This window comes from Equus caballus, chromosome 21, assembly GCF_041296265.1.
Source record: "Equus caballus isolate H_3958 breed thoroughbred chromosome 21, TB-T2T, whole genome shotgun sequence".
NCBI classification, from domain to species: Eukaryota; Metazoa; Chordata; class Mammalia; order Perissodactyla; family Equidae; genus Equus; species Equus caballus.
Window position 1 is genome coordinate 46,798,197 of NC_091704.1, and position 23,052 is coordinate 46,821,248.

At 34.0% G+C, this 23,052-nt stretch overlaps 1 protein-coding gene and 1 non-coding gene across 5 annotated transcripts in view; both read left to right on the plus strand.

The window, feature by feature from the left end:
* Positions 1–23,052, plus strand: part of ZFR (zinc finger RNA binding protein) — a 67,225-nt gene that overhangs the window by 42,144 nt on the left and 2,029 nt on the right. For 2 of the 4 annotated variants that reach the window (XM_023625795.2, XM_023625796.2), the window contains 7 exons: positions 901–1,106; positions 1,798–1,948; positions 4,207–4,348; positions 9,012–9,109; positions 9,973–10,068; positions 19,503–19,614; positions 19,725–19,822. In XM_023625795.2, coding sequence (XP_023481563.1) covers positions 901–1,106; positions 1,798–1,948; positions 4,207–4,348; positions 9,012–9,109; positions 9,973–10,068; positions 19,503–19,614; positions 19,725–19,822 — 903 coding nt within the window. The remainder of the gene's footprint in view (positions 1–900; positions 1,107–1,797; positions 1,949–4,206; positions 4,349–9,011; positions 9,110–9,972; positions 10,069–19,502; positions 19,615–19,724; positions 19,823–23,052) is intronic. The other 2 variants (XR_002802623.2, XR_011430393.1) reach the window with 1 other exon arrangement.
* On the plus strand, positions 9,711–9,771 carry MIR1898 (microRNA mir-1898). The gene has a single exon (NR_032978.1). It is a non-coding gene; the product is annotated as a microRNA mir-1898 (primary transcript).

The window sequence follows — 23,052 nt, forward strand, 5'->3', positions numbered from 1 at the left end:
CAGGTTCTCAATTCATGTCTTTATGTATAAGGAATTTACAATTTCCATGAATCTTTCTTACTTGCAATATAAGCTAAATGGGAGCAGAGCTTCTTTTGCCAGCTGTTCTTTCACATAGGAGATTTTCTTGCCTTTGTTGTTCTTTAGATTAGCAGGAACAACTAATTTTGAAAGCAGCTCCTTTGCCTTCAAAATTATTCTTATCTTCCCATCACCAGTGGTTTAGAATCTTTTTTCCTCCTTCAAATCCTATCTAAAACCTACTACTACTTCTGAATTAAGTGCAGGATGGGCTAAATGGTTTAACAGGAGTACCACAGTTGATGTGTTAGGAAAACTACAGGAAAGATCTGCATCTTGAGAGTTTGTGCTCTGTGGAAGCTAGGTAGGAGGAGAGACACCTGGGTTATGAGGAACATTTCATAGACGTTCAGACTATGGAAAACATGAGGACTGCTTTGTTTTCTAGAAAGCATTTAGAAGAAAAACCATTTAGAACAAATTTGTCCTCTTTAACCTGTTCTCTTTCTCATCACACAGAAGCAGCACTGGTAAAACTTGTTTTATTAAAAGCAAAAAAAATTTCAGAATCACTGGTTCTTAAAGTGGAGTGAAATGTATTTTCATAAGCTTAAATGCCATGTGTTATAGTTTTGTCTTGTTTTCAGGCAAAACATGTATACATACATATATACATACTCTCGCTGGTATAACTTTCCATGGTTTGCATTTTTGTTTCTACTAAAATGGAAAAAAGGGGAAGACGGTTAAAAATGGACATTTTGCATAATTGACTTTCTTTTTTAAAAAATATGACACATTTATATAGTTGAAAAATATTGGTTTACTTTTGCTCAGGAAACATTTTTTAAAATGAAGTAACTTTTTTTTTCTCTCTAGCCTTTACGTCGCCCTGACTCCTCTGATGACCGTTACGTAATGACAAAACATGCAACCATTTATCCAACTGAAGAGGAATTACAGGCAGTTCAGAAAATTGTTTCTATCACTGAACGTGCTTTAAAACTTGTTTCAGATAGTTTGTCTGAACATGAGAAGAGCAAGAGCAAAGAGGGAGATGATAAGAAAGAGGGAGGTAAAGACAGGTGTGTTTTCAGACTTCCTTTGTATATTTTTGTTTTTCTTTACATAGACTTCTTACACTTGAAATAAGAGTTTACAAAGACTGAAAACTCTTTGGTGTGAATTTGCATGTCTTGTGCTTGTGTTGGATATTTAATGAATTCAGCTGCTTTTTGCTAAAATGAGAAATACACAATTCCGTACAATCTCCAACCTTGTAATTTTACTCATTTTATTTGAACTTATATAAAACTATTTTGAATCCCTTTTCAAAGCAGCCTTTGTAGTTTTCCAATTACAGTCAGCTGCTATTCAATTTTTATTTTTTTGTGCATCTGCCCCACGTTCAGTCTTTGTTTTAGCAACATCTTTCATATCAGGTTTTACATTGTGATCTATAACTTCGTTCTCCCTTTACCATTTGAAAATATTTTCATATTCCATATTTCATATTACACAATTTTAACTTGTAAAATGAGACACAGAAGCATTAATGTTCTTTGCCTTGTAGTTGTCCTTGTGAGAACTTAGGTCTTGATTTATTTATCCATATTTCTTATCTAAATGAAGGATAATTCTAAAAATATTAAATGTTTTTATATTGTAGTTGAAAATTTTAATAGTATAAAAATTAATTTACTATTGTGTGTTTAGAGATTATCATGGTTCTGGTTGAAAAGAGAAATGTCATAACATAATTTGATTTCACTGCAGAGCTTTAAAAGGAGTTTTGCGAGTGGGAGTATTGGCAAAAGGATTACTTCTCCGAGGAGATAGAAATGTCAACCTTGTTTTGCTGTGCTCAGAGAAACCTTCAAAGACATTATTAAGCCGTATCGCAGAAAACCTACCCAAACAGCTTGCTGTAAGTATTATGGAAATGTTCATTTTTACCCCTTGTCTGGTTCAAAAGTTTTTGGCAGGACTCACTGTGCTTCAAGCTTAAACTTAAGCTGCCCTTTAAAATTTTGGCCTGGCTTTCCATATTGAGTTTTTTGCTTGATTGTGCAAATTGGTAGAACTATTTTCTACTTTGTCTTTTTGGGTTTTACAGTGCTTATATTTGGCATGAAGCCATCTTGCTAATTTATTTAAAAATGTAAAATTGCAGCACATGTCCTCTTCCTATTCTTTTTCCAAGATTTGAATCATAAGAGAGAAGGCAGTCAGAACAGAAAGTGATATTTTTTCCAAACAAAGCCTCTGTATAGCAAGCTTAAATTTTTAAAAGTCATAAGTATCTTGCCTATTTAGTTGAATACGTTTTCAATAAAATGTAGTAATTAAGGTAGTCTTTCTCATTTTTAATTTCCCCAGTTTTATTGTTACTATTTTTGGTTTTCTACATGTTATAATAGTAGGAATTACTTCTGTCTTCATCCAACACATCATGGCAATGCACAATTAATAGAATATCCCCTTTTGGTGCTACAAAAGCAAACCTTTTCTTTGTTTGAATTTTTGAAAATTTTAATACATTAGCTCATATTGAAAGAACCTCAGGCTGAGACTTAAAATAAAGATTCTTTAGGACCAACCCCATGGTGTAGTGGTTAAGTTCACGTGCTCCACTTCAGCAGCCTGGGTTCGCACGTTTGGATCCTGGGCACAGACCTGCACCACTGGTCCGTCATGCTGTGGTGGCATCCCACAAACAAAATAGAGGAAGATTGGCACAGATGTTAGCTCAGGGCTAGTCTTCCTCAAGCAAAATAGAGGAAGATTGGCAGCAGATGTTAGCTCAGGGTGAATCTTACTAGCAAAAAATAAATAAGTAAAGATTCTTTGAAGAATTTAATGTATAAAACTTCTTTCAAAACCTTGCAATTTAACTAAACATTCTAAATCCAGGGTTTGACATTTCTTTGGTAATGTGTATTCTACAGTAATGAGTCAAAATAAGTAATACCTGACCACAGCAGAGCAACTGATAACACAAGGGATAGTGAAGCACACTATTGAACTTAAGCTCTGACAATTCTGGCACTTACTCTTGTTTGCCTTATACTACTGTTGTTCCAGATACGGAATTTCTTATTGTGGATGAGTCCTTGTAAGTATTAGGAGCCAGCAGAGTTGGCATTGTGTGTCTGCTTCTTACCCCTCTGTTGAGGCTGCTAGGGCGATGAAGGGGGAGAAGAGGAGATTCGAGGACCTTGAAAGAATTACATTAATTTTCAAGAAACATTTTGATCCTAGCTATGGTGCTTAGTAAAACTACAAAGCAGGAAATATTACATCCTTCCTAAATAACAGTTAAGCAATTGAGCCAAAAGCAGAATACTCTTTCCAAGTTAGTCTGTACTTACTGTACTAGTGGATAAGCAAGAGAAATGGAACTAATTCTTCATCATCACCATTGTCATAGTTAACAATTATATAGTATTTACTATGTATCAGGTACTGTTTTAAGTGTTTTATATAGTTAATTCATTTAAACTTCTGACAGTTCTCTAGGTTAGATAAAATTATTGTCCCCATTTTACAGAAACAGGTAGAGGAGTGAGTAATTTACCCATCTTCACATCACAAAGTAGCAGAACTAAGATTTGAACCTAGATACTATACTATAAACACTCAGTGTTAATTTCTGTGGATCTTCATTTGATCATATAAACTGTGGCTTCCCACATGTCTCCCAAATTGCAGTGAATCCTTGTTTTTCTTGATGTTAACCAGGATGTTCTGCTCTCTGATAAAATGTAGATCTGTTGATTTCACAGTGCAATGGGAATGGTTGAATTATGGCTCCTGTAGTTTTGAGTATCTGTTTTAGTCTCATTCCATTTCTGCAAATACATGAGTACTTAACTAGCCAGATGCTATTAGGAAAATACAGTAATAAATACGGCGGTATTTATTTTATCCAAGAATTCATCATCTAAGAGGGACATACATATAGACAAATAAAACTCATGATATAAATAATGGTAAATATTAGCTCAACAAAGAATCCTAAAAGGAAAGTAGGGCAAGAGATTAGTGATATTTGCATTCATTGCAAGGCTTCTTGGAGAGAGTAGTATATGATCTAGTTCTTTTGAAATGGTTATGGTGGTGAGAAAAATGAAAGAGCCGTATGTAAAAAGGTCCAACTAATTTCTTGTACTCTTCATTACATAGGTTATAAGTCCTGAGAAGTATGACATAAAATGTGCTGTGTCTGAAGCGGCAATAATTTTGAATTCATGTGTGGAACCCAAAATGCAAGTCACTATCACCCTGACATCTCCAATTATTCGAGAAGAGAACATGAGGGAAGGAGGTTGGAAAGCCATTAAACATTCTACTTTTCTATTAACTTTTTTTTTCATTTACCTACTCTTTAAGATGGCATTAAGCCCTAGAAGGCAACATGCTGGCATTACATATGAATTGGATAGATTTGACTTATATAGCAACCAGTTTTACTTAAGATCATTTCTCAGAAAGTAAATGCTCTTTTTAGTAGTGTACTTATATATAAAACTCTCATGGTATTACTGATTTTCTTGATTTTTTTCTTTTCTTGCTAACCTCAGATTTCTGGAAAAAAAAAAAAAACTTCAAAATTGTTCTTACCGGCATAGTCAACACATGAAAAAATTAAAGAAATGTTGCTAGTAAGGGGCCACAAATTTAATTTCTATTAAAACGTTCTTGTCCTTGCCTTGTCTTACAAAAAAGACAAGAGAGTTTTAGAAATAAATTGGTTAAATACTCATAATACTTATATTTTAAGAGGCATTGTTACGTATGTGATCATGGATTTGGCTTGTCCTGAGGTATATATTTCTAGTTCTCTGAGGTTGCTCTTTGGTTTGGAGCACTTTCATAAATCCAGAGCATCCTAATGCACATAGATTTGGGCATTTGACCCCAGTATTAGAGATAATGAAAAAATAAACGGTGTAGGTGTAGTTAGTGAGTTGTAGTACAGTTTAGGGTTTTTAAACTTACTTTACAATTGTAGATTATGAAATCCTGCTGGTGCCAGCAATGTTGCTTTAGGGACTATTCTGTAACATTTTCAAAGCTTCAAAAGCTTTTAAGCCAAAAAGCATGGTCAGTGTCTGCGGTATGTTGGTTCTGTTGTTTTATGGGTCAGATAAAATTTACTTTGTTTCCTTTCATGTAATTTTTGTACATCTTAACTTGTTAAGTATGGAGTTATAATCTACTAATATTTCTTTGTGATAAGATAGAATACTATATATTGAATATAAAATTATTTAGTCTAAAATAGCATCACTAGGCTCTCAATTACTGTCCCTTTAAATTTATTTTCTTACAGCAAAGCACTCTTTTTAAGGCACTGGGCTTTCCACAACCCAGGAAAAGAACATTTTATTAAAATGTGGTCATTGGGAAACGTGTCTAATCTTGCATACTTTGTATATACAGCATGTCGGGACTTGTATGTTGTATAAGCTCTACATCATAAAAAGAAGTGGATTTTGTGTAAAGGATCTTTTATGTGGACATGAATTTCCACTCAAGGTCTGGCCGTGGATATTACTGGAAAAACAGTTCCTGAGTCAATCTGGTCAATTCATATGCAGCATGTGACTCTTAGGATTTGAAAAAGAAGTCTTCTAATATGATATAAATAAAAGTTGCTATATGTAGGATGAAATTATACTCATATAACCATTTAACTTTATTTCAGAGCACATTTTGTCCAATTTAGGCTTAGTTAAATTTGTGCAGTATGAAGTCATTTTATAATGTTGCAAAAGTCTAAAGCTAATAGTATCATGTTTGTAGTAGTCTTTGATAACCTATCCCTTCTAAAGGAAACAAAATTATATTTTTGTCTGACCCAGACTTGAGTTAGAATTATTGTTCTGTATTTCATAAATACTATGGTGAGAGAAATGATCAGTTCAAAATTGAAAGATTTTACTTCAAGACACTGAGCTGAAAAGTTGGATGTGCAAAAAGTATAGAAACATTGATAGAGTGTTCCTTGCTGCAGATTACTGCAGTAAATCATGTCTTTAGCTTCATTACGAAGATTGCTTCTTTCTTGCTGCAGAATAACGGTATGTATTCTCTCTCACTGCAGCTCCCAATGCTCTGTGTCTTAAAATCATTTAAAGCCTGTAGCTTGCTTTGGGGAGTTAGTACAGGGGGTAAGGAAGGCTTTGCCGGAAGAGCAATTGTAATCATGAGACTTGTGACTTGCGCATAGTGTGGTACCCTCTTTAATGCGTAATGGTCCTGTTTAATACCAAAAATTATTTAAAGGAAATGATTAAATTGCCCAAATAACTGTTAAACGCATGACAGATCTATTTTATGGTACTGTGTTTGACAGTTAAATGTTAAGTAAACATTTAATTGACTTGAAGCTTGAAATGTTCGAAATGCTCTAACCCTTGCTGCAGAGTCTTTTCTGCAGCAAGTCAAGTATTGTGTGTGTTTTTTTCTACCTGTAGCTTATCAGGCCCGGTCCAAAGCCTTCTAGCAGAGGGGATTGATTCCTGTCAGGGGTTGCTGCCAAGACATCGGAAGGATTTTTGACCAAGGTTTTCAAAAGCTCAGTGTCACACCTGCCATTTGATTAAGGAGGGATTTTGGATGCAGAGTCTGGCATTTATTGTCCTTGTGTGGCTGTTTTGTTTGTTTTGTCTTTGTCTCTTCTAGAATTGAGCAGTGTTCACACTAGTTTTTAAATGGTTGGGTGGATTATATATTTTATATAACCATGTTAATTTAAATTAATATATTCCCATTAACTTTTAATCATAAAATAGTGTGGACACAGCATGTCTTCTAACTGGTGATTAACCCCTTAAAATTTATGAAACATGTTCATGTAGGGTAAGAATTTGAATTTTTTTAAATAAATTAACTGATTATTTTGTTTTTGTTAACTGGGTATTAGGCAACAAGTATAATTTTGGTACATTATATCTAAGGGGTTAATCCACTTGAAATATAAAATGGGTGCAAAAATCCACACTCTAAATTTAACAGAAATTTTCTACTTACAGCTCTTCATTTGTTTTTAAATTGCAATAGGTGTCTTGGCATCTTTGAAATTGTATCATTAATTAAAATTTGCAAAGTTATGAATGCTTGTGTGCAAAAATAAAAATTTTCTTTCTTATTGGAGGAAATTATAACATCGTGAATTAACATTAGAAATTCAGAAACTTTTTTGGAAAGAGATTGCACATTGTCACCTATTTGCATTCTAGCCTTAGCATATAATGGAAATAAATAAGGGGTATGAGAAGAGGGTCCTTCAGCATGTTCTGTAACCCTGCTTTGGGGAATGGGTTTTTTTGTTGTTGTTTCTTTTTCCTTTCTTTTTTTTACTTCCTTAGTTAGCTGTGCTTTCCTGTGTTCCTTTTCCATATCTCAGAATAGCCCATTTCTTATGTTCAATATACTTCTGGATTTAGTAATTGGTCTGGCAGATTTCGAGATTGTTTACTACTTTAAAAAAATTACTAATGTTTTGTCTTGATAATTTCTTTTTAGTACCCAGATTTCCTCATTCAGTGTTTATTCTCAAAATGCCACATAGTGTTCTTTGATTATCTGTAAATCTCCCTTCTGATATGTCTTGGGGAAAATCTATGCCATCTGATTATTTGAGGAGGAAGAACTAAGAATGGAAGGCCTAGACAGGGGTTAGAGTTCTTTATCACTTTTTATATGTTATCTGCTCAAAATAAGGACAAGTATCTTTTAAGATTTCTGAATGCTCATATAAAATATACAATCAAGTACCTTGCCCAGAGTTGCAGTATACTCTTAAAATAAAATCATCTTTAACTTTTTCTTTTATCATATATTTCTTCTTTTGTCCCTCATATTCATTTGGTGCCCTCAATGGTTTTGTAAATTATATCCTAAATGCCCCATAATGCTCGTACTCTGTAGCCACAGGACTGACTGTTAATTCAATAGGTTACTTACCAGGTATATAATTTTCCTATATTTAAAAAATATTTATACTAGTAAAATCACCAAGAGCTGTGAATTAGATTGACTTAATTGCTATTCACTTGTGAATAGTTTGATTAGCAAATTTCCTGTTTTTTTAATACACTTTTTCCAGATATGTTTAGGTGAATATAAAGCTGGTCCTCCAAATGCTTTTATGAGTGTGAGGTTTAACTTCTTGTCTTGGTTTAGGGTCACATTTTCTTCACAAGTTTTATGAGGTTCATTTGTGTTTTAGTACAATAATCTGATTAAAATCAGTTGTTATAACCTTAGAGCCTATATACTATTTATCATCAAAGCATTCTGCTTACTGCATCTTTTCTATTTCTATACTTCTTCTATTTAACCATGCTAGTTCCGGTTGCCCTTTTCTACTTTACCCATTGTTTCTCTCTAGTCATTCTTTGGAATTCTTTACAGGAACTTTGAATTTCAAAGGGCATTTTATATTCCCTAACAGCTAAAACTCCCTCATGGAAGAGAAAGCATTGAGCTCTTAGAGATGCCTATTTTGTGCTCTTCATTTTTTTTCTATGATTATTACTGTATTGGTCATTCCATATTTATCATTAGTTTTTTGCTGTGTCAGCCTCAGAAAAACCAATGACCATTTAGAATACTGAACAAACTCAGTAGTTTATTGTACATTCTCATTTATTAAGGTGGATTTTTGTGTTCCCTCTTGTCTTGTCATCCTTGTGCTGGAGCGCTGTGTCCAGTAATCCTTCCTTTTGATTTTATTTTGGTGGGTAGAGTTAATATTTGCAGAAATTATTATATTTCTAAATTAAGAGTTTAAATTAATTCTCCTTTTGGTCTTCATATTGGATTATGTAAATTTGTTGAAAATAACTCCCTTGGTACATCAAAGTGTTGATAAACTCTCAAATGGCTTGTGTGACACTGATGCAACTTTAAGGAAGTGTCTTGCTCACCTGGTCAAACACCCATTCCTCACTGCATTTTGCCAATTCAATCCATTTTAGATGTAACCTCGGGTATGGTGAAAGACCCACCGGACGTCTTGGACAGGCAAAAATGCCTTGACGCTCTGGCTGCTCTACGCCACGCTAAGTGGTTCCAGGTTCGGAACATCATTTTACTTTTTTCTTGTAGCCTTATGAGAGAGAGTAGTTCAGTTCAACATGTTTAACTGTGTTTAAACATTTCAAAAGATTGCCCAAGCAATACTATTTTGAATTAAATCTCAGAAAATATGTTAACATAGAAAGCTGGGTATGAAGATCTGCGTATTGCAGTTACTATTAATTTGACAATAAACTTAGGTTTTGGGGGTGTTTTGTAGTTTGGGTTTTTTATTTTTATTTTTAGTGACTATATTTAAAGTTGACTTGTTTAGGAACATCACATGTTTGTGTATATATATTATATTCCATAAGGCTGCAGATTAACTTTGCTTTAAATAATGGAATATGTGTTTAAAGCTTTGTGTATAGTTTTAAGATTTTTTTCCCTTCTTTCTCTAAGTTATTAAGTGTAGGGAGTGAAAGGAGAGGAAGCAGCTGTTTGGTTTAGTGACTTTGCAGTCATGCAAAGGCACAGAAGGGAAACCAAACAGATTTCCTTAACCTTTCAGTCCCTAGACAAACTTTTTAGCTCTTTACTTTTTCTTTTATTTCTAATGTAGGCAGATATTTTTTAAGTTTACTGTTTTAAATGAACACAGGTCAAGGTTCACAGGGGATCAAGAAATATTATTCTTGTATAATCTGTTTACTTTGACCTAAATACCAGCTTTTAAATACTAACCCTGGCATAAAATATTGCTGTAAATGGCAGCTCATTGAGTCCAATTTTAAGTGTGGTTATTTTTGTTTTATTTTTATCTGAGCTTCCATTAAACAGTGGTATTTTAACTTTTTTTCATCAAGGGATATTTTCAATATTTCTAAGATTAATTCACTTGGTTTTTGTGTTGCTCTCAAGGCTAGAGCTAATGGTCTGCAGTCCTGTGTGATTATCATACGTATTCTCCGGGACCTCTGTCAGCGAGTTCCAACTTGGTCTGATTTTCCAAGCTGGGTGAGTAGTATGTAACTGTATGGTGTGGAAAATAAATATTTAGGAAATATTTCTGCAGTTTTTGTAGTCTCATCTTACATTTAAGGATCAACTTTATTTTCATTTCCTAAATATAGCTTTTTTCCTCTTCTAGTGAGAAATCCTGGGGGTCTTATAGTGTTTAATTTTCTGAGAATTTACTATTTACAGAATTGCGCTTGCTGTTTCTTTCTGTATTTTCCTCTCCTTTTTTAGTCATCTCACAGTATTTATTAATTTTTTAACTATCTGTTCCTTGACAGTTTGTAGAATTCATGTGACATCATCAGTTCCCAATACCTTTTAACAGGGTAGCATTTTCTCAGTTTCTTCTATTATGATTAATTAATCCATTTAATTTTTCTCTCTCCTGGGGCTAATTTTGGCAACTTCTTTTCCTAAAAAAATCAGCCAATTCAGCTACATAGTCAGATTTTTATATAATAAGAGTTTTACTCTCTTAGGGTTTTGTAAATACCTGGAGCGTCTTTATTACTGCTTTCTTTTGCTTCTAATTCTGTCTTGTTTGACTGATTAGCCAGTAATAGCCGTTGCCATATAGGAGCAAAATGACAAATGGATGTTTCAGTATTTATATGTCATCAGAATTCACTGAATTCTTATTATATTTTAAATATAAAAAATTTATAAGCATTAAATAACTTCAGATTTTTAAAATGACTAAAAATATGAGCATTATACATCATCATCCTACTTCCTGGCTCCTTCACCTTCAGTCCCCTCAACCCAGATGCCCTTGAGGCTGTTTCTCTTGTAGTAAGTCCAAGCTTCAATACTTGTGAGAATGGACTCTGAGGCCACTCCTTCTGGGTCACTCTTGGAGTTCAGAGGTTCAACACTGTTGGTAGCCCTGCTCTGCGTTACACCTTTTTTCTCTTTATCAGAGAGCGCCATCGACCTCAGAGGGTGCTCACTCTTTTGAGCCTGCAGAGCTGTAAGAACTGAGTGGAAAAGAGAGGATGCATAAGTAAAAGGAATTGAGGGAGCATAGGCCATGGCAGGGTAATGATGGGAGAATCAGAGAGAGCAAACAGCGGCTGCTGGCTGATCCTGAAATCACACACACATAATGAAAAAGTACACCAGTATTTTGGTACTTTAAAACACACTAAGATGTCAGTATTTTGACTTTTAAAACTTGCTCCTAGTATTGTACTCTTTAGGCAGTGGTTTATTATATTTTCCTCTCCCCAAAGAATTAGCTCCTTAAATTTATCTGCCACGTCTACCATTTTCCTCTTAAATTCATTGATTTCTGGATTTCATCTCTAATTTTCTGTTTTCTTTGGGTTTATTTTTATTGTTCTTTTACAAACTTCTTTGAGTTGTTTTCTTGTTTCATTCACTCAGTCTTAAATTATGTAGAGGTTTTAAAGCTAATTTAAGGCTGAGCACAGATTTTTGGCTGTATATATAATATCTTGTCTTTTTTTCCTATGCAATTTGAAATTTGTTTTAATATTGTCTTTAGGCCAAGAGTAGTTTTGAGGGAATTTTTTAGTTCTACATGATTGAAAGAGGGTTGCTTTTGTTTTTGTAAATAATTTCTAGTTTTTATAACATTGTAATTCTATAAATGTGTTCTCCTATTTGTAATTTTTGGAATTTAAAGTTTTTCTTTGTGGTCTAATAATATGTACAATTTTTGTAAACTATGGGCACTTAAAAGATGTGTTCTCAACGAAGTATAGGATACAATATGTACCTCTTAGTTCAACTTCATCAGTAATTATGTTCATATCTTCTATATTCTTTCCTTGCATATTTTTTGTCTATTTATCTGTCCAGGGACTGACGAAAATGAATTAAAATCTCCTACTTCTCTTATGTTTCTCTTAATTTCTGTTGTATTTCCTACAGTTTGTGCTTTATTGTTTTGTTGCAGTGATATTTTTGGACATTAACGCTTAAGACCGTTATGTCTTCATTGTGAATTTGAACCTATTGCCATTATAAAGGGCCCCTCATTTAAGACTTTCTGCCATGAATTAAGAAGGCTTGTCCACTGAATATCGAAACTCTAGCTTTCTTTTTGTTAGCATTTGTCTAGTATGATTCTGTTCATGTTTCCTTTGTTTCCTTCTGTCCTTTGCCGTAATTCTTATCTTTTCCTTCTCTTGTTCTTTTTATGTATGAAAGAAATTCAAAAAACAAACACTGTGTGTGTGTTTCCTTCTGATTAGACAATTCGTTGTTGCCCTTCTAATTTTATGTGGTATTCTCATTCGTCTATTTAACAATTTTAGATAATGTCTGTCAACCTCTCATCTATAAAACTGAGAAAATTACCACTTACATTTCTTCCTACCCACCCCTCATCCTCCTCTGGATTTTTTGTTGTATTTTCTTCTTTCATTTGTTGCGTTCATTTCTTTAAGTAATGTATTTAAACCTGTTTCTTGATTTATTAATCTTACTGACTATGTGCTGATTCCACTTTAGAAAATGAGAAAATTTACCCTTTTATGCTTTTTTTTTAAACCTTGAAAGTGTAAAAATAACTACATTTACCTTCTGTAGTAATATTCCCTGTGATTGTTTAATGTTCTGTATTTAAATGGTTCAGTGCCAAACACTAGATCTTCTACTCAGGCTTCTTTTCATTTCTTGATTGACTGCATTTTATTATCAAATAGTTTTTAGCAAACAGTGTTTGTTCTTTTGAATTTCTTTCATGTTTGAGAATCTCTACTTATTGGCATTTAAACTTTAATGAAAAATACGTTATTAGGTCACACTTTTTCCCTCTCCATTTTTAGTTATCTCTCCAATATCTTTGGGCATTGAGTATTGCTAAGTCCAGCCTAATTTTTTTGCCCTTGTTTTTCTACAGACTGCTGAAGAAATTCTTTCTTTATCCTTGATTTGAGTAACTTAACCAAATTGTCTTGGAATCTGTTGTTCAATATCAGCATTTCATTGAAATCTTTATGTCGTTATATCATATGGATTGGAGTTTTCCTTCAGTTAGAAGGAAAAACAGTCTTCTATTATGTCTGATTAATACAATCGCTCTTTTAGGGACACCAATTATCCTTATGTTGGATTGCCTTTGTCCTGCATATCTGTTATCTTCTCTGTAATTGTTTTAATCTTTGTTCTCTTTCCTCTTTTGTCCCCTAGTGATTGTCTCTTTGGCAGTGACTTGATTTTCAGCTGTAACCCAATCTTCTGTGCTAGTTATAATTTGTTTATAAGTTCTCTAATAATGTTATTTTGCATTTCAGTTTGCTTTATTAGCTCTGCAATCTTCCTTTTCATCTCAACTTTGAGCTCTTGATTTTATTGGCTTTTTGTATCTATCAAGTTCTCTTCTAATTCAAAACATTAGCACATTGTATCTTTATTCCCTTAAGATTCTTCTGGAATAGATTTTTTATTTGTTTTTTAAATGGATATTCTTTTTTAGAGCAGTTTTTGGTTCACAACAAAACTGAGCAGAATGTAGAGAGTTCCCACAGACCCATTGCCCCAACAGACACACACATGCACAGCCTCCCTATCAATATTCTACACCAGAGCGATAGATTTGTTACAAGCAGTGAACCTGTGTTGACACTTCCTTATCATTCAAAGTCCATAGAGAATACATTTTTCATCTCTATCTTTCATGCTATGTTCCACCCAAATACAAAGATGTCAGGCCTTGTTTGTTTTTGTGTTTTCATCTCTTTAGTGCTTAGCATCGTCAGTTCCATTACAAAATCATCTTTTTGTGCTGAGACATCCGAACAAGAATTGTCTTTGAATCTGTTCACACTTTTTTAAATACCTCTCCTCCTTTTTCTTTCCTCATGAGCTCTGCTTTGAGGATTGCTTATGGGAAAGAGTAGGGTTTGACTGCATGAAACTTTGTTAAAACATGGGCTGTGCTCTCTCCTGTATCTTCATCGAGTGTGCTGTCATATTCTATGAGGTGGAATCCATTGGTACACCTTCAGCCTCAGGTTTCCAACCCAGGTTGGGCTCCCTAGAGCCTTTGCCTATGCAGTGTCTGCTCTGTTTGTTTCCTGAACCTATTCACCATCTCCTTTCAGGAACGACTTCTGTTTGCCTGAACCAAGAGAAGGTTTTGAGTGTATGAAGCCACTTTGGGACACTTGTGTTGAGAGTTCACAGCCATCTTTGATAGTGCTTTTTCCCTACTTTTTATTCCTTTGGAAGATCTTACCTTATTTATTTTTCTTTTATCTACATGTTAGCCAAATGTCTATTTGTTATTAGAGATAAGTAGATGTGGATAATTAGAATTCTTCTCCTCTTTCTCACTTCCACAAAGAGTCTTCAGGATGATGAATTCTCTTGCTTTTCCTTTCTCTGGTGAGATAAAAGGTGGTCAGGAAGAATATTTATGTTTAGGAAAATTTCTTCTCCTGGGGCTACTTGCAACATGACTTGTTCTACCTCTCTGAGTTGGGATGTTATTGGTGAAATTTTTTTCGCTCAACTGCCAACCGCACTCCATCTTCATTCTAGAGAACCAAGTTAGGAGCTACACGGAGAGTTCCCAAAGCCACTCGGTCTCTTGGAAATAGTCTTTCACTGGCCATTTCCTCTGTTTGGTTGAAACTGTTATATTTTTGCTTGGGTGGCAGTAGTTTGCCTTGGTAACGTATTTCTTAATCATAATCATGTTGTCAGGTCAAGAGATACTGAGATTTGGCTCTCTACTATCACCTTGAGCAGAGAATAACTTTTCTTCTTAATTTTCATAAGGAAATTTGAAATTCTTATGAACTAACAATGCCTGCTTTTAGGCTTTTCCTCTACCACTGTGATGAGTACTGAAAATGGTACTCTGCCTTTAAATTAGTTCTGTTGTCCTGAATCCATGGTGATGAAGTAAAGAAAATATAGGTAGAGTTCTCTTGTAAGGCTGGTCTGACATCAGAACTGCTGTGTAGTATTTAAACTTCCTTTAGAATGGTATATCTGCTGTAATTTTAAAAAGGCATCTAGTTGATTTTTAAATTTTTGTTGTATATTTTATTTCTAAACAGTATGTGTTAAGATGAGGAATATTTTACAAAAAAGAATGATCTGTCACAAGATGAACTTCCAAAACATTACACTTAGTGAAGGAAGCCAGGCAGAAAAGATGACACATTATGTGATTGTACTTGTATGAAATATCCAGAATAGACAAATCCATAGAGACAGAATGCAGATTGGTGGTTGCCAGAGGATTGAGGAAAGGAGTAAAGGGGGGAAACTGCTTACTGGGTAAGGAGTTTTACTTTGGAGTGATGGAAATGTTTTGAACTAGATAGAGGAGGTGGGTGCGCAACATAGTGAATGTACTAAATGCCACTGGATTATTTATTTTAAATAGTTAATTTTATGTTATGTGAATTTTACCTCACTTATTTTTTTAAAAAGAATGTAAAACGACAGTTCCCAAGAAGAGGCTGAGAGGACTGCCGTAATTATACTTTCTGCTCAAATGGCAGTTGAAATATGTGATTCAACATTTCTTTCCACATATTTTATTGGTTTTTCAAGAATATAAGCAACTTAGATTTTAGTGGTAGCGGCAGCTTGTAGTAATAGAGTTCATGTCTGTCACTTTTAGAACCAATGAAGAGTTTTTAAATGGTGGGATACTAACATCTCAGGGCAAAGAACTATCATTCTCTTAGCTTGCAAAAGAATCAGAAAATTATATGTGGACTGTATCATCTCATTTGCTTTAGCTTAAAAATAAACATTCAGCACATAACTACTCCCTAACAAAAAGCATCTACTTGAGTGCACACACACCCCTGAATCACCAAAAGCTGAGAGTAAACTTTTTTCCATAAGACTTGACAATTTTTATTAAGAGTTACTGAGTGTGAAATAAGGTACTATGCATAAATATAACGCAAAAATATAACATCCTGAAAATGGGCTTAGAAATGGAAGTCTGTCATGCATGTATCAATATTATGTTAACTGGAATATAGAAATGGCTTTTGTCTATACAAATGCTTGTTGCAATGGTATTTATAAATCTTACTTTAATAACATAAGCGTCTTTATCTGTAAAGTGGGAATAATAGTCATGTCTGTCTCCAAAAGGTGATTTTGATGACTAAAATTGGTTAATGTATGTAAAGGCTTAGAACAGTACTTATTATATAATAAGCACTCAGCTGTTAGTTAATGAAGAGGATAACTGCTACTATTACTATTACTATTACTATTACTATTACTATTACTATTACTATTACTATTACTTGACCGGACTTTCTAATGTTAGATATTTAGATTGTTTTCAGTTCATTACAGATAAGCAGCTGCACTGAGTGTTTTGTCTGCTTTAAGTATAATAGCCCTATTGTAAATCTTTAGTACTGACATTGCTGGGTTCATTAGTATGTGCCTTTGAGCTTGCCAATTGAGTGCTAAGAAAGGTATTACCAGTTTAGTCTCCCATCAAATGAAAGTACCTGTGTTAGGACAATCTCATAAGGTGTTTTTTTATATGGCCTGTGACCTCTACCAGAGCTAGAAACTAATATCCAAGGAAATGCATTAATGTTATCTATCTGGATGACCCAGTGATAAAGGATATTTATTGAAATATAATTGTAATTTTAAAAAAAAGAAACCAACAGTCTTTTGAGTCAGATAGACCTGGGTTCAAATCCCAGTCTTTTTACTTTCTGGATGTATGACATTAGACAAACTACTTAACCTCTTTAAGATTATTTTTTTAATCTTTAAAATTGGTGAGGGGGCCCAGCCCGGTGGCGCAGCGCTTAAGCACTCACGTTCCACTTCGGTGGCCCAGGGTTCGCCAGTTCAGATCCTGGGTGTGGACATAGCACCGCGTGGCAAGCCATGCTGTGGTGGGCATCCCACATATAAAGTAGAGGAAGATGGGCATGGATGTGAGCTCAGGGCCAGCCTTCCTCAGCAAAAAGAGGAGGATTGGCAGCGTCTGTTAGCTCAGGGCTAATCTTCCAAATAAAAAGAATTGTGGTATAAAGGCATCTAGTTATGAGAATTAAATGAAATCATGCATTTAAAGTACTTAGCATGGTGCCTGCCACTTAGTAAGCAATATTGTTACTGCCTGAGACGGAAAGGAAGAATATGCTTCATGAGTGTTTTTTAAAGCAAATATTAGGGACTGGCCCTGTGGCACAGTGATTAAGTTCGCACGGCAGCCCAGAGTTCACTGGTTCGGGTCCCAGGGGTGGACATGGCACCACCTTGGCAAAAGCCATGCTGTGGTAGGCATCCCACATATAAAGTAGAGGAAGATGGGCATGGATGTTAGCTCAGGGCCAGTCTTCCTCAGCAAAAAAAGGAGGATTGGCAGTAGTTAGCTCAGGGCTAATCTTCCTCAAAAAAAAAAAAAAAAAAAGCAAATATTACAATCCTAGAGTGCAAATCATTTCATACAGGGAGGTTTTCTCTTTAAATAACTTGAGCCACCAAGATGCTGTACATTACAGCATAAATATCATTTCCTTAATTTGATTTTGTTCATCTTTGTTGTTTTCCTTTTACCTTCGAATGCATAATTTCAGATTTTATAAACCACGTGTATTCTGCTTTTGTTGCTTTACTAGCAACAAGATCTGCTTGGAGAACAACCATGTTGTGTAGAAAATTTAATTTTTTTTAATTGCTTGCTTCACAGTAAGTGATCTCAGAAGGCAAATAGTTGACTTAGTTTTATTGTGTGTGTTTAAATATATTGACTTTTTGTGTTCCATAAATAATTCATTTCTTTCTTTATTTTTAATTAGTTTTCTGTTTTTAAATGCAAGTATAAATCACAAATTCCCACTTCTTAAGGTCAGTCAATAAGCGGATCTTGAAAAAACTTTGAAATTACTTGAAACACATTCTATATCTTGACATACCTAGATTATAGCTAATTATTACTTATTTTTCTCTTGACATTCTCTAAAAATACTTGGGAAAATTTTGAGGTATTTATGGAAAGTTGCATATTTTATGACTTCAGTTTTATATTTTAAGCACAGCATCAGTAATTTGCTAATTTTACCTTGATTTCTTTTATCAGCAGATTATTTTCACATTCTTTTCCAAAAGTATTCAGTTTCAAAAACATTTATTGAATATTTTCTATATGCTGGCCACTCACACTAGGCAAAGCAGTTCAAAATAAATGACATTGACCTTATCCTTAAGGATTTCACAGTCTGTTGAACATCTTAAAATAATACTTGATTTGTCTGGAAAGGAGAGATATTTATTATATATTCATAGAATTGTTTGGATAACTGAAGCTGATTCCTTAAAATCTTAAAAATTTTTAAATGAAAATCCTTAAAAAAGTCACGAGCCTCTTCCTACATTCTTCAGCTGAATAAACTAAACTGTCTTAATTTTTTTTGTTCTGATTTATATATATCATTATGAACATCCATTATTTTCAGACTTTTCAATTTCTCATGCTACCAGCTATCTTTTTTTTTTGAGGCAACTGATTTATATATAACATTATATATAAATTTCAGGTGTACATCATTGTATTTCAACTTCTGTGTAGACTACCTTGTTTTTAGTTGCTACCGTTGCCATCCATCAGCGTACGTATGTGCCCTTTACCCCTTTTACCCTCCCCCCACCTCCTTCCCCTCTGGTAACCACCAGTCTGTTCTCTGTATCTATGTGTGCGTTTATTTTCCACACGAGTGAAATCTTATAGTATTTTTCATTCTCCGTCTGATTTATTTGCTTCCAGCTATCACTTTTTTATGTCTGTTAATGTGCCCTGTCTCTTTAAATTCTCATCACTCTTATAATTTATTCCTAATTTGTTTGAGACTACCATCTCCATGTGTCCAAGCTTTTTAGAATTATTCTTACTTAAAAGATCTGAATAATGGCCTTGGAGTGAATAGGCAGACATAGTTTTTACCTCTGGTTAAATCTAGGAGCACACAGCTAAAGTGGATTTAAGGTATTTTCAGCTTCAGAATCATAGAATATTGACCTGCTGTAGCTCCCTAGTATCATCAGTCTGTAGATATTAAAGAATAAATGTATGCAAGCCCTAAATAGCTAAAGAATTTTGAGCACTGTCATATTTTAATAGGAAAGGATAGCAATAATTAAAACTAAAAATTGTTTTTTTAAAAAACTGTTAATGTATTTTACATTTTTCTTCATTAAGCATAAATTGCAAAATCTTTTAAAAATGTAAATTATATTTTGCCTTGTGAGTTTTATTTTCATTACTTGTTTTATTATTTAATTTTGAATGTTTTTATATGTTATTTTCTGTTTTTGTGATTTGTTTTATGTAACTTTTTCAATCCTTAAAATTTTTCGTGACAACATCGTAAGTAGTTTGTCATTCTAGTCTTCGCAAATGAGTAATTCCTTTGGTCTGTAAGCTTTAAACACATTTTTTATGTTTTTATCTTTAGGCTATGGAGTTACTAGTAGAGAAAGCAATCAGTAGTGCTTCTAGTCCTCAGAGTCCTGGAGATGCACTGAGAAGAGTTTTTGAGTGCATTTCTTCAGGGATTATTCTTAAAGGTAAGTCTTACTTTATTTTTAATGTTTGTTTGATAGTTGAATAAGAACTCTTCTTTCTTTTCCAAATGGATAATATGAATGCTTTTTCCTTCCTATGGTGATTGCTATAGGTAGTCCTGGACTTCTGGATCCTTGTGAGAAGGATCCCTTTGATACCTTGGCAACAATGACTGACCAGCAACGTGAAGACATCACATCCAGTGCACAGGTACCAATGTGTTCCTAATGCCAAAACTTTTTGCGGTCACTGCCCTTATGGTTTTGTTTTTTTTATAATTGTCCTTTAGAAGAAATCACTGTATAGTATTTATTCTTCTGCTTCTTTAGTAGGTGTGCCCTTAGAGGAGATAGAATTTAAAAGATTTCACTGATCTTAAATTTTATTATTTTAACTATGTGTGTTTTCAAATGTATTTTGTAAATATAAAAATAGCAGTATTTTCATTGTCTCATTACATCTGGGTATTAGGTTATATATCAAGATCATAGAGAAACTATTTACGTGCTCTGATTGTACAGAAATGAAGTACTGTGTGGTTTATGGTAATTGTTATAATTTATCCTCTCCCACCACTAGAAAGGCCATCTAATGTAGAAATGACAAGCGTGGACTTTGGAGTCAAGACTCCCTGGCTCTTGAATACTAGCTCTGCCAAGTCATCTATAAAATGGGAATAAAAACAAGATCTGTCTCAAGCAGGATTGTTGGGAGGATTAAATGAGTTAATACGTATAAATACAACAGTACCTGGTATATGGAAGGATCTTCATAAATGTCAGTCATTATCAGTAATCAGTCCTATAGGAAGAATAATTAAGGAAAAGAAAAAATATGTGAATCTAATGAATGAATGAAAAAAAATCAAACAATCTAAAATTGCTGAAGCTTTCCTTTTTTGATTCCAAAAATGTACTACAAGGAGAAGACTACTAGCTATGAACAATAATAATCCACTCTAGGGCACTTGAAGTTGTCGTCCTCAAGATCTTGATTTGTTGTCTCTTCTGACAAGGATAATTTGAAAGATTTCAAGATTAAATTGTTATTCCAAAAGTTTATTAAGGGACAGTCGGTAGTAATAAAACATTATGAATATGTTACAGACTCACGAGATTACCAGTTGTGTATATCAGACAAGTTTTGTTTTTATTTCTTTGCGTTTAATTTTCTAGGGAAGAAGATAGTTTACCCTAAGTGGATTTTCTTTCTTCCTTGGTACTTAAGGAATTATTTATAAATTTAAGAGAAAAGAATTTTAGGATTAGGAGCAGGGCATTCAAAAACTAATAGAATTCACAATTATAAAGGAAGGCAATTTTTTTTTTAATGTGACACAAGAAAATGGTCTGGTTTTAGGTAATTACAGAAGTGGGCACCACAGGCCAGCATAAGACAAACTGAAATTGAGATAGGTACAATCCATAAAATTTATTCAGATTTTACCAGTTATACAGGCGTTGCTGTGTATATGTGTGTAGAGCTCTATACAGTTTTATCATATGTGTAGCCTTGCATAACCACCATCACAATTAAGAGAATTATTTTCTCTTCATTCCTTTATCTCTGTCTGGGACTCTTCCTCTTTTCCTTCCATAATGTTTATGTTTATATGCCTCTGTATGTCTTATTCTCCAGTTGATTCTGTAAGATAGAACCTTTGTCATTTATTCAGATCCCTTCCTATACGTGTACAGTAGAGCAGTGTACCTTTAAAAAGGTACGTTTATAAAATTAGTCCTTCCCCTCAAAAAAGGAACTGTAAGGTAAACCTAAGACCTCTTTGATGTTGTTTAAAAATTTCATGCTATCTTTGGGAATTATTTTAGTGTTATTCCTCAAATTTCATTTGCTGTTAAATAATTGCCCAACTATATGGTAGATTTTCTCTTCTTGTCAGATGTTAGAAATACATACAAAACCACATACAGAACAGGAGGTATTGGAGTGCCCACTCTAGCCTCAGAAGCTATCTTAGTTTTACTCATTGGAGTATTCCTCTATTTAGAAACTCCTAGTATTAGAATAGGCTGGTGATTAGTAGCAATATCCCTGTGGTGAGAATGTATTAATAGTCATTATTATATACCAGACTTATTTGGATATTTTCTGTTAATGCAGAAAACATTATTCTGCTTATCTTTGGGAAGGACCTTTTCTAAGTCTCTCTCAATGAAGAATTAGTATTCTATTATGATAAATATTCCTAGCTCTCACTTCAGAAAGTTAATAGCCTTATAGCATAAATGAGATAAAGAAGCACTCAGTACTGGCGAAAATTCAGAATTACAGACTAAATAGAATATTACATCAAGTTATGAATACAGATGATTTTGGGACTTTCAAGATTTGAAAAACCTGTGTATTAGGCAAAATTCTATGGAACTGGAGTCACCTAATCTGGAAAAAAGTTTTAGAACAGGGAATTCTCACGTAGATGATTGTAACCAATAACTAATCTCAGCCAAAGAAAATAAAAGGGATTAAAAATAGTCTAAACAGCAGCCACTTTGGAAAACAGTTTGACTTCTAGGTATACACCTAAAAAAATTGAAAACCTATCTCAATGCAAAAACTTGTACTCAGATGTTCATAGCAGCATTATGCATAATTGCCAAAAAGTGGAAACATCCAAAATGTCCATCAGTTGATGAATGCATGGATAAACAAATATGGTATATCCATGCAGTAGAATATTATTCAGCCATTAAAAGGAACAAAGTATTGTGGCTGGCCCGGTAGCATGGTGGTTGGTTTGCACACTGCTTTGGCAGCATAGGGTTCACCAGTTCAGATCCTGGGCACAGGCCTGCACGCTGCTCATCAAACCATGCTATGGAGGCATCCCACATACAAAATAGGGGAAGACTGGCAACAGATATTAGCTCAGGGCCAGTCTTCCTCACCAGAAAAAAAGAGAGAGGGGGATGAAGTACTGATACATGCTACAACATGGATGAACCTTGAAAACCTTACGCTCAGTGAAAGAAGCTAGACACAAAAAGCATATGTCATATGATTCCATTTATATGAAGTGTCCAGAGTAGGCAAATCTATAGAGAAAGAAAAGTAGATTAGTGGTTGTCAGGGCCTAGGGGTCATTGAGGGGTTGAGGAATGACTGCTACTGAGCCATGAGGTTTCTTTGTGGAGTGATGAAAATGCTCTGGAATTAGAGAGTGGTTATGGTTGAACAATTTGGTAAGTATATTAAAAAACACTAAATTGTATACTTTAAAGGGTTGAATCTTAGGATAATGTGAATTATATCTCAAAAAATAATCTAAACAGTTATGAAGGTTATAACTAAATCGTCAAAGTTGCCATTTAATCACATGACAATGGGTATATATTCCCAGAAATTTGAGGAATAGATTAAATTGTCTCAAAAGTCCCTCTAGTTTCAAGACTTTATGAAATCTTGTGACACTGATGCCTAAC